The 15,767-nt window shown below is 36.7% G+C and overlaps 1 protein-coding gene across 4 annotated transcripts in view; it reads left to right on the plus strand.

The window, feature by feature from the left end:
• LOC109823622 (probable translation initiation factor eIF-2B subunit epsilon) overlaps positions 1 to 15,767 on the plus strand; it is a 56,687-nt gene that overhangs the window by 29,599 nt on the left and 11,321 nt on the right. For all 4 annotated transcript variants that reach the window (XM_020389901.1, XM_020389904.1, XM_020389903.1 and 1 more), the window contains exons 10-11: positions 4,670 to 4,912; positions 5,003 to 5,076. In XM_020389901.1, coding sequence (XP_020245490.1) covers positions 4,670 to 4,912; positions 5,003 to 5,076 — 317 coding nt within the window. The remainder of the gene's footprint in view (positions 1 to 4,669; positions 4,913 to 5,002; positions 5,077 to 15,767) is intronic.

A 15,767-nucleotide genomic window follows, 5' to 3' on the forward strand; every position in this document is an offset into this window, starting at 1 on the left:
TTTATCAAATTGATTTTAGATATGTCAATTTGCATTAATTTTTGTAATTTAGGTTTGGATTATTTTGCTTGAATAGGTTAATCGTTTAAGCTTACCAATTATAGGTTCTCATTTTAATTCTACTAGTATAGAGTACGAGCGTTGGATGTGGAAATACTTATTTTATGTTCAATATTTGCATCAAACTAATAATTAAATAACAAGTTAATAATTTTATCCTAACCAATAATTTGAAATAAAAATATTTAGTTATTAGCTAATAAATTAATATTTAGTGAAATTAATATATGTTTTTGGCCCAATAGAAAAATTCAGCTCAAGTCATAGGTTCGTCAGATATTGATGAATCACTTATATTCATTAATTAACATAAGTAAATATAAATATAACAAGAACTTACTCTATATATTGCTTGATACGTTGGAGTGACAGTTCCCCTCAAAAACAATAGTGAGCAAAGTCTGCTTAATCAATAATTAAACATGTCTACCAATGTCTATCACTTTTGAGACTAATAATAGTTTTCCACCCGATCATCTAATGCCGATCTAATGTCGCCGTGGTCTAGAAGTCAGCACATCATTAATTGGATCTTTCTTGGATCACATCTCATAATATTTTTGCTTTTTTCCTTGCACGACAAAGACCTCAGAGTATCAAATATCAAAAAAAAAAAAATAGAATTATATGAATAATACTCTATGAAAAATCATATACATGAAGGAGTAAATAAGTTATCCATCAATGTTAATTTTAAATCGCTATGGAAAGTACATGTAACCATTATTAGAATTAAAAGTAATTAAAAAAAGAATACAAAAAGTTAAAAAGTCTTAGAAATCAATGCAAATAAAAAGCTGAATAAGTACAAGCAAAGATATCAATGAAATCACCAAACATAAAATTAATGTCTGGGCAAATATAAACCTCTACATGATTCTTTTTTTCCCACAAGCCTGTACTATACTAGGCACATGTTGGAAGATTGTGTGCATGAGTCGAAGATAAGAGGTTTATGATGATGACCTTTTATGGTGCAAAGCAGAGATAGGAGTTAAGAGATGAGAATTTGATTAAGTTTGAACAAGCATTAATCTGTTAATTGCTTTAAGATATAGTCAATTTAACTCATAGGTGAAATATTTAAATTCAGCAAAGATAAAGGTTATAAGTTGGGAGTTTAATGGGTTGGAATGGAAATTAATGTGTTAATGGGGTTATAAACATATAATCAATCTAATTCACTTGTGAATTATTTAGGGAATATGCATAATGTCTTTAACTGTGGGTAATAAAAATTTGGTACATAAATGATTTTTAGGTGCTAAATTACCTCTCTAACCCTATATTAAATATTTTTAAGAAGAAAATCATGGAAAAAAAAAGAAAATTTAGTACCTTGATCTGAGAATCTAACAACTCCTAACTTCCAGCATACTCCGGCAACACCTTAGTTAAACATGAAACATTGCAAGTGAAAGGTCTCTATCCCTCGAAATCTCTACAAGGTTACCATCCAATGACCTCGCCTCTCTCATCTTTGCATTTTCTCCTCTCTCATAATCACCATGCTATTATTATGACCAAAAGTATCTCGTGTAGGACTAAACTCTCAGTGTCTCCCTGTTCTAAGAAATGCTGAATAATTCTCTAAAGCAAATCAGCATCATACAAAGTCTCACTCTTATTATAACTTGGAATGAATACATTACCCAAGCTCCCTTGTTCTAATTACGTTCCTGAATTTTTCTCCAGTCACCGATGCTAAAGCAACATTCTACATATCTCATTGTTTCAATCGTCTTGGAAGAGGCTACATCATCCACTAATGACATTCCTTGTTCTAATTGCCTTCTTGCGTTTTTCTCCAATTCAGTCACTAATGCAAGAGCAACATTCTATTACCTATCTCCTTATTTCAATTGCCTCTTGATGAGGAATTATAATTATTATGCTCTCAAGATATCATTTTTTTCCCTTTCATTTTCAAAATACCTAGTCATTTAAATTAATTGCTTGCCCAAAGTGAGAAAAAATACTAGGTTTGGCAATCATATATCCTTTCATTTAGGCTTCAAGAATCAAAATTGGGATTTGCAAGAAGCGACAAGAATTTGTAAGAAGACAGCAACACAAGGCCTTCTCAGTTGACATGTCATTACTTGCAAGGTGTCTTTGTCGATGATGATGCTTCGTCGTTGGCAAATTTGGTTGTGATCGGGTTTATGAAGAGAACAAAAATCCTAACCCGATCTTATTTCTCTGGGTTTTGATAACTAGTCGAGTTTTGATAATTGTAGTTGAGAGGGTTGTACTGATTTGAATTTAGATTTGTTTTGTTTTTTTAAAACAAGTACTATAGAAAGAGGTAATTTAGCATTGAATGTTCTTGTCGATGGCTTTTAGCAATCACATGCATTCTAATATATGTAGATGAATAAGTACTCAAAATGATTTCACACTTGCAAACTAAAGCAATGAATGTCATAGAATCATTGCAACGACATAAAAAAATTATCAATAAGAAAGAGTTATTTTAAATCCTTACACCGGCAAAACCAAAAAAAAAAAAAAAAAAAGAAGGATTCCATTTTCAAGTGTACAATCTAAAAAGTTACTTCCAAGTTACATTCTAAATCCTCTCCTATTAGAATTTTGAAAAACACTCAACCACTCTTCAAAGGACCAAAATTACACACACACAATAAAAATCATCAAATTAAACAAATCTCTCCTACAACTTTGCATATCCACCCAAAATTCAAATTACAATCCAAGAGAGCAATTAAGCAACTGCTCTAATTCTAGTGTCGTCATTCTTGAAGGTTGAATCAAATAGAGGTCGGGATTGTTGGCGAGAAGTCGCGAGCTGTTGTAGAAGTGGAAATGAGAGAGATTGTGAGAGACAAGGTTTTAAACGTTGGATGTCGGGTTCATGTCGGACAACTAAAATTCATGTCGGATAGTGAAAATCGGGGATATGTCGGGGGACATATACTAAATATTGGATTGCCATATCGGATAGATTTCTACTCAATTTTGGTCAACAAGATAGAATGTACTTGTTTTGTTATAGCTTATCCTACTTGAGTTAAGTATTCATCATCAAGACACGAGTTGTTTTTCATTTCTTGAAGGAAAACATTAGACTATTATGCCAACAAATAAATAAAATACACATTGTCAAACTAGAACTTTCGAGGTGCCTTGCAAAAAATTAACATGAAGTAAAGTGCATTGCATAAAATTGACATAAAGTGTTAAAGACTTCGAATTGATTCAAGCTACGGTTCAAACTTATTGTTTACATCACGCTTTTATGAATTCTCAAATTCAATTTTTAGAGACGAAGACGAACGAGAGGAGATCACGTCGGGAAAGAGAGCAATATTTTTTCTTTGCCCTAATCTGTATTATATGCTATCGGGTTACTATAGGAACAAAAGGCTAAAAAAAGAATTAATCAGGTTAGGCTTTTGAGTATTAAACCCAAACCCCAATACTTATCAACTCAAAAAAATAAAAAATAAAAAAATCTGCCGATTTCTGATTTTTCAATGTTGAAAATCGACCGATATGTCCGTAATATCCCCGACATGTCCAACATGAGCCTAGAAAACGATATCCGACTTGAAATGACCATATCCATGTCGCTTCAGCCTCTAATCTGACATGTCGGCCGACATGTCGCTGATATTTAAAACCATGGTGAGAGGAAGAGCTTTAATTTGGAGAAGAGATCTTTTTTTATGGAAGAGGAGAGATTGATGAGAGGGGAAGAAGTGAGGATTTGTATTTATAGATGGATTGTGAGGATTTGTATTTATAGATGGATTGTTTTGGCGGTTATAAGATGGAGAAGATGAAGACGTTTGAATTGAGACCACATCTATATATAATTATATGGTGTAAATTTATAGATTGAGAATGCTTAATCATGATTCATGGGAGTTCAAAGTATTATGAAAAAACATTTAAATTATCTTTACCAAACTAACCTTTTTCCAAATATAAATACAAAAAGCTATACAGGCAGTCTATGTTGTAAAAATGATTGTATTAATTTGAAGGGTTTGATGGTCATGAGGTAGTGGCGCATCTAGCAAAATAAGCTATCAAGGGATAAAGGAGGTGAGACTCACACATTTTGATGTGACAAATCGGGTGGGTCTCACTATGTGGTTATCTCTTGGTAGCTTATTCAGCAAAATAAGTTGTCACTTCATACCTATTTTTTTCCTAGTTTGAATTTTATTGTAATTATAATTGAATGGGAATTCAAATGAAAACTGGACAGTGTAAACAATCTGCATACCTATCATTTTTCTGTCTCTAACTACTTGACACAATTTGTCTGGGACATCTTGTGTTTCTTTTGTTAGGAACTATTCTTTACATTGCTGGCTGAAATTTTTGATAGTTTATTACATTATTATCTCGTAACTTAATATCAATTCCGAGGCAATCATGGTAACATTTTCTATGACATTAATCCTTATATTTTCTTCCGCTGTGATGATTATGTAATATTTTTGACATTGTCAACAGTCAGCATACTTCACCGTCATGCCTCAGCTTGCATTTCCCTCCATTTAATTAGACTAATCCCTATCTCAGAATAATGCTCTTGTTCATGTTTTACTGATTTTTCATATTTTATTACTTCTAGGCTTCTATTGTTGGTGCTTACATATGGTCAGGTGGTGAGCCAGGGCTTGAAGACGAATGGAAGCATTCAATTGCACCAATTCCTATTGAAAAACTTAATGAATTCTTTCTTGATCATTCTTTTGATTTTGATGAATCAAACCAAGATGTTGTCTGTCTTCCGCCTTCTGGAGAGTTGCAGCCTGATTCAGGAAGTGTTGGTTTTGATGATGATTATAGAGATTCTGCTGATTTTGAGAAAGAGGTAAAAAAAGTATAGAACACTAAATTTTCACGTGGAATAGTCATCCTTGTGTCCATAGATACTCATTTAATTTATTATTTTCAATTTAAGGTGGAAGCAACTTTCCTACGAGCTTTTACAGGTGTTGATCAAGATAATGTGATTATAGAAATTAATTCATTAAGGTAACTCTATTCCATTGTGCTCTTCAGTGCAGTATTTTATAGCATTCATAAACTTCTTCAAGTCGACTATTGGTATCTATAAGTTTTAGAAGTTTAGTTGCACTGTAACAATAAGGTTTTTCCATAATGCAGTTCTTCCCTCTCCACATCTGAGAAGTAGCTTACTTTCCTTTGCGAAGAGATGGAGAAATATTAGAACACATTGTCTTTGTTAGTTGTTGATGTCAAGTATTGCACATACCCTAGTGTTGTACAATTGGCCCTTGGACAAATTCACCTAGATTTTATTCCTTGTTCTCTCTGCAGCTATTGTATTTTCTCTTTGCAATCATCATGACGATATCAGAATATAATGAAATGTTGCTGCTAGGTGTTAGTGATGGAGCATTATCTGCAAGTAGGCTTATTTATGAGTTTTGAATTGCACGTGCCACGAATATGTATTAATTTAAATGAAAATATAATGACTAGCCTCGAATGAACCTAGGCAAGATTTATCAAAAATCTTGTTTTAATGAAGTAAATTGTATCAGGTCTATTTTTACATATGTTACTAACTTTTATCTTAGACATTAAAGTATGGAACTGCTAATGCTCCTTAAACATTTCTTTTCATTCTCATCCAATAAAAGAGAGGAAGTTTTCTTATGAAAATGCGAGCGTCCAATGTCCAATCCTTTTATTGTTGTACATTTATCTATGTTATGCTGAGATGAAGAACAACAGGGAAGATTGGGGGTATAGTTTCATAAGCTAAGGTGATAATGATTTGAAAAATAAAATAAAACAGAAAATAGAATATCCAAACAAAGATCATATGGAGGCCAGCTACTTTAACCACTATTTCCTATCAAAACGAAGAAGAAATTATAAACTATTAATTAAAAAAATATAAAAAATAATTAGCTCTTGTCCATACCTTCTGTAACTATTAAATTTGTCCCTTCTTAGTTCTTACTCCCTGAACTACTTTTTGTCTCATCTTACTTGCTAAACTAGTAATTTCGTTTCTACTTAAGCCCTAACCTATTTTTAGTCTCATTTTACCCTGAGCTATCACTTTCCATTCTAAATTCATTTAAAACACCCACAATAATATAGGAAAAGTGGTAGATACTTAAAGCGATAGTTGAGGGTGTAAGCGTGGATGAATTAAATAGTTTAGGGGGTAAGATGAAACGAAAAATAGTTCAGAGTGTAAGAGTGAAACGAATTCAATAATTTAGAGGCTATATAGGACTAAAAATAATTTAGGGGATAAGAAGGGAAAAAATAAATAGTTTAGGGGGGAAAATAAGGTATGGAGCTGAAAGAAAGACATATGGGCACTTGTTGCATAAACCAATATCTCTTTGAAGATTATTTTCCTTTGGCTAAATGGCACTTAAATACCCTATTGTTGCACTAACTTTACACTTAAATATCTTGAGTTGTAAAATGTAGCACAAAAATACCCTAAGTTATTCAAAAGTAGCACAAAAATACCCTAAGTTGTTCAAAAGTAGCACATTGTTACCTTATGTTAGTTGGATGTTAGAATAATTTAAAGAATATTCTCATGCGCTTAGCACTTGACCCTATTTATTGCTTTAATTACAATTTTACCTACCCCTTCAATTTATTATCACCATTTCAATGGTGGTATTTTTGTGAAAATAGCTAGTTTTTAATGGTGTTAACATGATTCTAACGGACAACTTAGGGTATTTTTGTGCTACTTTTTACAACTCAGAGCATTTAAGTGTGAAGTTAATGAAACAATAAGATATTTAAGTGATAATTACCCTTTTCTTTTTGAACTTGATGATCATTTATATAGATTTTTACGACGCTCCTGGTTTCACACATGGCTGCAGTCCAAGGTGAACCTAAAGATGTCAAACCTGTCATGCACCCAATACTGCGCAAAAACATGTTTCACCATCATATTAATATCGCTCTAGCTGATATCAAAAATAAGAAGTGAGGGTACAAGCAGATACGTCAAAGGTAACAATACAAGGAACACAATATAAAGAAGAGGTATTCAATAATAACTATAATCATGTTCCAATAGAAAAAAATAAAATACATCTGATAAACAAAATTAAGAACATCAAATCTCTAATACATAAGAGTCAACTGAAAAGTACATAGACTCTTAGCCTCCAAAATGAAATGCATCTCTAAAAGAAAACTAAAATCATAGATAATCCACTGTGGAGCACAAAATAGCTACATATGAATGACGGTGACTATGCTGAATCCCCGTCAACTTACGACTCTCCGGAACTCTGACCCGTTACCTGAAAAAAAGGTGAAAACAACAGCGCCAGAACGCTAGCAAGAACATCTACCTACATCATTTACCATGTATTAAGAGGAGTTGATACTTAGAAATCCACAACTTGAGATGAGTACGTCGAGCGAATAATCCAAACAATAAAACCCTCATATATATACCATGTATCTCAAATTGTGAATCGCTAAATATCAACTCCAAAATTCTATAAATAGACAAACAACAAAAGGAAACACATCACTAACACCTTATCCAAAAATATGTTATAGATGTCATATAATAACATTTCACACTATCCTTGGGTAGGTGGCACGGAACGAAAATACAGACCTGAGAGATACCTCGTCAAGGACACATCGTACATGTCTAAACACAATATTACACACACTACCCTCGGGGTAGATGATACGAGAGCAAATACACAATCCTGTATAATTCTCTTCAACTAAAATGATGTGGAGTATAAGTGATCATAATATCCTGTGGCGCATCGCACAATCTTGCGGCTCACTACCTAACTCGTACACCTAGAGGAGTATAGGCATGTCAGCCTAATCCGGAACACCATGTAAACAAAAGAGATGTGGAGTCTCGGTACTCACAGTATCATGTGGTTCATCGCGATCTCATGCGACTCACAACCAAACTCGGACATCCATAAAGATGTATGATGCGGAGTATATGTACTTGTAATATCCCACGGTTGATCGCAATCTCGTGCGGCTCACAACCTATCTCGGCCATCCATGCAAAAATTGACACTGACTAAACAACTCGATAATTGTTGCTCCTACATTGCGACAGCTCGACATGTGACTACGCACTCTTAAGGATCCGTGTGTGCTTAAACCAAACGTGTACACCACTATACACACACGTGTATCGACATACAGTCCCGTCCTTCGTGTTCACGGCCAAACGTACGTAGAACATCATCATAAGCAGAGAAATAGCACCAAATCAGTCGACTAATTTTAAAAATCGGTCAGCTGATACATGTATCGGTCGACTTATAAATTCCATCGATCAACCGGGCAGCGACGTACACAATTGTGCATAGCCTCAATCGGTCGACTGATCCATGGGGTCAGTCGACTGACCCTAATACCGGAACAAAACTGTTTGTTTTTATAGGGTTGAGTATTTCTCTCAAAACTCGTTAATTATTAACATAGAGTGTACCATATGAATTAAATCTTGTATAAACTACGTGTAAAAACGGCCAAACCAAAACACATCAACAAAATTTGGATTTTTAAGTTTTAAACTCCCTAAACATCACTTAAACAGGTTTTAGTTGTTTAATTAGGGTTCTAATCCTAATCAATTCATCAATTAACAATTAATTATGGTTTTAAACATCGAGATCTTGCATTTTCTTCATTTAGTGTTCAGATCTACAGATCTATTCATCCAAATTTAGGGTTTAAACCATTAGAAACGAAAACTAAGGGGATGAGCTTAGAAAGAGATGAACTTGCCTTGATTTGATCGTTTTGATCTCCTAAACGCGTGAGGAAACGCGATCCTACTTCACATTCCAGCGTGAAGTGTAAATGCGGCTATATAAATAAGGTAAAGACCAACAATATCAAAACTAGTAATATATCTGCTCGAACAGGTGTGGGTAGTCACGACCCATATCCTCATCGCACTCCTAGGAAGCTTCTTTAACTTCCTTCCTGTTCTACTGCACCTTTACTAATGGGATGCCTTTATTCCGGAGCTTCTTGTTCTCCCTTACACGAATGCGGACCGAGGTCTCAATTGTAGTCAAATCTGTCTGAAGTTCTAAACCCGGTACATCAACCACTCTGTTGTTCTTCGTCTCGTAAGTGTTTCTTGAGCATCGAGATATGAAAGATATGATACACACTCGACATTGCTGCTGGAAGGTCTAGTCGGTATGAGACAGCTCCAATACAATCTACAATTCTGTACGGACCAATATATCTCGGGGCAAGATTTTTCCGTTTACCAAACCATTTGACACCTTTCATAGGTGACACCTTCAATAAGACGTCTCCAATTTGAAATTCTAAAGGTCGTCGTCTCTGATCTGCGTAACTCTTCTACCAGTTCTGGGCTGTAAGAATACGCTCTTGAATCAACGCTACTTTCTTCGTAGTTTGTCTCACAAGATCTGGTCCAAGCAGTAAACTATCCTTTAGCTCTCTGCCCAATAAATTAGAGATCTACAGGGCCTTCCATATAATGTTTCATAAGGAGTCATACTTATGATCAATTGGTAACTATTGTTGTAAGCAAACTCAATTAATTGTAAATGATCTTCCCAACTGCCTTGGAAATCTATCACGCATGCCCGAAGCATGTCCTCTAATATTTGGCTGACTCTTTCTGTTTTACCATCCATTTGTGGATGGAAAACACTACTATATGCTAGCTAATTGCCAAAAAAATTCTAAAAGTTCTTTCAGAAATGTGATGTGAATACTGAGTTACGATCCGACACGATCGGCTCTAGAACTTCATGTAATCTCACAATCTTCCGAATGAAAATCCTTGCATAAGTCTCTGTAGTATGAGTTGTCTTAACTAGCAGGAAGTACGCTGACTTTGTCAATCGATCAACAATAACCCAAATGGAATTAATTTCTTTTTTAGATCTCGATAATTCTATAATGAAATCTATCGAATATCTATCCACTTCCATTCAGGAATAGATAAGGGCTGTAGGGTTCTAGCTAGTTTTTGATGTTCTGCCTTCACCTACTGACAGGTAAAACATTTTGATACATACCTCAATATCCCTACGCATGTCGTTCCACCAGAAGTGTCTCTTCAGGTCATTGTATATTTTGGTTGTACCTAAATGTACCGTGTACTTCGTACGGTATGCTTCATCAAACAAGTCCTTTAACTACGGATTATCTGGCACTACTAGTCGTCCTTTCATTCAAAGGTTCCCATCTGATCCGATGGTCCAATCTGCTTTGGGCTTTTTGAAATTTTTTCCCTTTTGGATTTGAATCTAAGGGTCTTCAAATTGAGCTTTAACCACTCTATCAATCCGTGATGGTAGTACTGCTAACGCCCCCAGAAATGCACTGCATCCGCTAATCTCTGGTCTTGACGTCAAACTGACTGAGGGTAAGAATGTCTCGGTACAACAAGCATCTTAAAACTGCAAATCTATGTCGACGTTTTCTGCTCAAAGCATTTGTTACTATGTTTGTTTTCTCCGGATGGTACTGAAACCCGAACTCATAGTCAGTGTTTTAAATATCGGCCGCCATGTCGGACATGGCGGCTGATCATGTCGGACATGGCGGCTGATATTACGGATTCGGAGCCTAGCCGCCACGAAATTGTTGAATTTAATACGTATGGCGTTTTTGAGGTCATGTCGGGGACATGTCGAAAAATACCGGATATATCGGGCGACATTTCGGCTATCAAATATCGGCCAAAATTTAGAAATATCGGTTTCACATTGACATGTTGAAATCATATGATTTGCAATATCTTTCACCTTCTATTTATGTAAAGTTTCACATTGTTTCTCATCCACTACCCATATGGGTGCTTGTAGGTTTTAATTACTTGTTATTGCATGTGTTTTCTTTATAATGGAAGGCTATAAGAACACATGAATTTATTTGTATTAGGTGCACATATACTTCGGTTTTACTAGTTTCTTGTTTGGAGAAATGACAGATATATAATAAAAATCCTGCAATTGTTAGTCGATGCAGTTAAGTAGTTTAGAATAGCAATTACGAGTTTAATTTTTAATTTCAGTAGAATTTTTTTTTTGTTCCTACTAGTATAATGCACGCGCTTTGTATGTGAACATTTTTTTTTGTAATCTTTTTCTTTGAGTGTAAAATTATGAAGTGACTTTTATAATAACATAAATTCTTAAATTGAACAATTAATAAATCTTTACATTAATAAATAAAGTTGTGTATAAAGAATTGTATTAGTAATTTTTATATTCTGGATAATTATTATACTTTAATAAGAATTGTCTAAACATATGCAGTTAAGTTGTTCTAGTGTCTATTTGGTTTTCTATGCAAAAGCAAAAACTTGGTGGTTGCTTGTGAAAATGAAGACCTTCTCATATGTACTTTTTCATATGTTTAGACAATATAATTATCAAGTATGTGAAGATTCCATTTATGATATTATATCAACCTATCCGATATGGCAATCCGATATTTTTTTCATGTCCCCCGATATATCCCCGATTTTCGCTATCCGACATGAATTTTGGCCGAACGACATGAACCCGACATCCGATATTTAAAACCTTGCTCATAGTCCTTAATAAACTCGACCCATCGTCGTTACCGCTGGTTGAGTTCCTTCCGAGAAAAGAGATATTTTAGCTTTTGATGATTTGTGTATAACTCGAATTGAACCCCATATAGGTAATGTCTTCACGTTTTAAGTGCGAAGACCACCGCCGTCAACTCTAAGTCGTGAGTAGGATAATTCTGCTCATGAGTTCTCAACTACCATGAGATGTAAGCAATCACTCTCTGAGTTTGCATCTAAACGTCTCCTAGTCCCGATAATGACGCATCCGTGTAGACAACAAAGATCTTACCACTGTTCGGAATGATCAACACTTGTGCGGTAGTCAACTTGGCCTTTAAAGTCTTAAAGGCATGCTGACACTCTGGCCTCCAAACAAATTGAAGACCCTTTTTCTTAAGGCGTGTCAATAGAGTAGCAATTTTGGAGAAATCCTGAATGAATTTTCTATAGTAACTAATAAGCCCAAGAAGCTACGAATCTCCGTGACTGTTTTTGATGGCTCCCAATCAAGAACTGTCTCGACTTTAACTAGATCAAGTACAATAGCCTCCTTACTAATGACGTGACCCAAAAATCTGACATTTGAAAGCCAAAACTCACATTTGCTAAACTTTACATATAATTGGCGCTCTTGCAAAGTCCGTAATGCCAAACGAAAATGCTGCTCATGCTCCGCCTCTGACTTCGAGTAGATGAGGATGTCGATGAAAATAATCACAAACTGGTCCAAATATGAACGAAAAATCCAGTTCATTAAATCCATAAATACTACGGGTGCATTAGTTAGCCCAAATGACATGACAAGAAATTCAAAGGACCTATACCGAGTCAGAAATACGGTCTTAGGAATATCCATCTTCCGGACGCGTAACTGGTGATAACCAGATCGAAGATTAATTTTTGAGAAACATTTCGCCCACTGCAACTGGTCGAATAAGTCATCAATCCTCGATAACGGATACCTGTTTTCAATGGTGACCTTATTTAATTCACGGTAATTAATGCACAAACGAAGGCTGCCGTCCTTCACGAAAAGGATCGGTGCTCCCCACGGAGAATGACTATAACGAATAAATCCCTGAGCAATGAGCTCCTCTAATTGAGTAACTCCCTCATCTTAACAGATGTCATACGATAATGTGCAAGGGATATTAGTGTTGTATCAGGCTACGACTCTATGTAGAACTCAACATCTCTCACTAGAGGCAATCCAGGTATGTCCTGAAAGATATCCTAATACTTTGAAACTACTCTGGTTTCGCACAAATCGGCACCCTGATCCCGCTGCAACACTTCTCGATGTATGTCAGAAATGACTCTATAAACTGGTTCCTCTATGAGGTTGCTACAACCAACTCAGTCCCAATGGACGTTCGCAAATTGACTGTTCGGCAAAATAGTCGATACTGAGGTTGCTCTATGAGGTTGCTACTCTGGTTTCGCACAAATTGGCACCCTGATCCCGCTGCAATACTTCTCGATGTATGTCAGAAATGACTCTGTAAACTGGTTCCTCTGTGAGGTTGCTACAACCAACTCAGTCCCAATGAACGTTCACAAATTGACTGTTCGGCAAAATAGTCGATACTGACATGGTAGGAAGATAACCAATCTATACCAAGAATCACATCGAACTCAGATATGTGTAAGACGATCAAATCAACTATGAACTCAGACTCGTCTAGGCTGACAATACATCTCCTATAGATACTCTCTAATAGGGACATATCCCCTAAAGAAGTAGAAACTGACAAATGAATGTCTAAATGCTGTGCAACTAGCTGAAGCTTATCCATGAATGCAAAAGATATAAAGGAGTGTGAAACACCTAAATTAAAAAGATTCCGGGATGGGAAGGAGTTCACAATGAATGTACCTTTCACCATGACCCTACTCGCACCATGATCACGTGATACAACTGCATAAACTCGATCGGAAGTCGCGGTCTGCTGTGCTGAAGGCTCTGGAGTATACGTAACCATCTGTCCCTGAGGTAGCTCCTGAATAGCATGCACTTGGCCCTCTATCCTCTGAACTATCGGTCCTGACTCAATTCTCTGCTGCTGACCGTGCCCATGGCCCTAACCACGGCCCTGTTGCTGACCCTGATCTTTGCCCTGTTGTCCTCCTACTGGCACGCTACGACAGTCCCTAGCCAGATGTTCATACTTGTTGCAATTATAGCAATTTCCTTAAAATTTGCGTTGTTTTGACGCCTCTGATCCTATTATCCCTTTTGATGAGGACCCTGCTGTTGCTGCTGTCCACCCAAACGAGGCCTAATCTGCTGCTGAGGTCCTCCAGGTCCTGCGAATGATCTCTTGTCCTTGCCTTTTTCCCCGTACTGTCCTTCTTTAGAGCTTCCCTCTTTGCTCTTTTGAAACATAGCGGTCTAAGCCTCGTAGAAGATAGCAGCGTCGGTCACCTCTCGCACAGAACGATAACGACGGGATACCAAATAGCGACGAATGCTGGGTCGAAGTCCCATAAAAAACATTTGAGCCTGACGCTCCCCTGTGTGCCACATGCCTGTGAACCTGAGTAAATTCATGAATTTGCTTTCATAATCAGCTATTGACACGTCTCGCTACTCTAATTGGGACAACTTTGCCTCTTTCCCGGCCTTTACTGTTGAAGATATATACTGCTCATCGAAGAAATAAATAAAGTCCTCCCAACTAAGTGTCATCCTCCGTTCGGGTGTAAACTGAAGTCTATACCACCCTCCGACGTTACCCTTAAGGCTAAATGCTACCAGCCTCTGTTTCTGGACCGAATCGATGTCGAACATATCTAGGATATTCGTCACATCTTTCTTCCACTTATGGGCTACAAGTGAGTCCGATAAACCCTGGAACTCTGGTGCCCTTAGCTTTTGATATCTCTCCACCAATCGGAGCCAAGCCTTCTGCTCTGCGCCTCTGTCAACAACTGGTTGTGGTGTGACTTCTGGTACGACTGGTGGTGGAATCACAGGAGGTGGTGTTGCTGGCGGAACCTGATTCGCCACTCGCTTCTCGAGCGTTGCCAATCTAGCTGCAAGCGACGTCATGAGATCAATCAGAAATTGTGGAGCCTGCTATGACATCCATAAGATGTATGATGCGGAGTATAGGTACTCGCAATATCCCATGGTTCATCGCAATCTCGTGTGGCTCACAACCTATCTCGACCACCCATGTAAAAATTGACACTGACTAAACAACTCGATAATTGTCGCTCCTACATCGCGACAGCTCGACATATGACCACGCACTCCGAGGATCCGTGCGTGCCTAAACCAAATGTGTACACCACTATACACACGCACGTGTATCGACATACGATCCCGTCCTTCGTGTTCACGGCCAAACGTATGTAGAATATCATCATAAGCAGAGAAATAGCACCAGATCAGTCGACTGATTTTAGAAATCGATCGACTGATACATGATCGGTCGACTGATAAATTCCATTGGTCGACCGGGCGGCGTCGTACACAATTGTGCATAGCCTCAATTGGTCGACTGGTTATTCCTACCGGTCGACTGACCAGTGGGAAAACGTTATACCTTGAACAACTGATTGGTTGATTGATCCATGGGGTCAGTCGATCGAGCCGAACACTGGAACAAAACTATCTGTTTTTATAGGGTTAAGTATTTCTCTCAAAACTCGTTAATTATTAACATAGGGTGTACCACATGATTTAAATCTTGTATAAACTGCGTTTAAAAACGATAAAACCAAAACACATCAACAAAACTTGATTTTTTAAGTTTTAAACTCCCTAAACATCACTTAAACAGGTTTTAGTTGATTAATTAGGCTTCTAATCCTAATCTATTCATCAGTTAACAATTAATTATGGTTTTAAACATCGACATCTTGTCTTTTCTTCATTTAGTGTTCAGATCTATAGTTCTATTCATCCAAATCTATGGTTTAAACCATTAGAAACGAAAACTAAGGGGATGAGTTTGGGAAGAGATGAACTTGCCTTGATTTGATCTCTTTGATCTCCTAAACGTGTGAGAAAACGTGTTCCTCCTTCAAAAATTCTCTAGAAAACAAAGTTGAGAAGCTAGGGTTTTGAGAGGGTGATTGCTACAACATGAGAACAGAAAATTCGGGTACCTACGCG

Source organism: Asparagus officinalis, chromosome 9, assembly GCF_001876935.1.
Source record: "Asparagus officinalis chromosome 9, Aspof.V1, whole genome shotgun sequence".
NCBI classification, from domain to species: Eukaryota; Viridiplantae; Streptophyta; class Magnoliopsida; order Asparagales; family Asparagaceae; genus Asparagus; species Asparagus officinalis.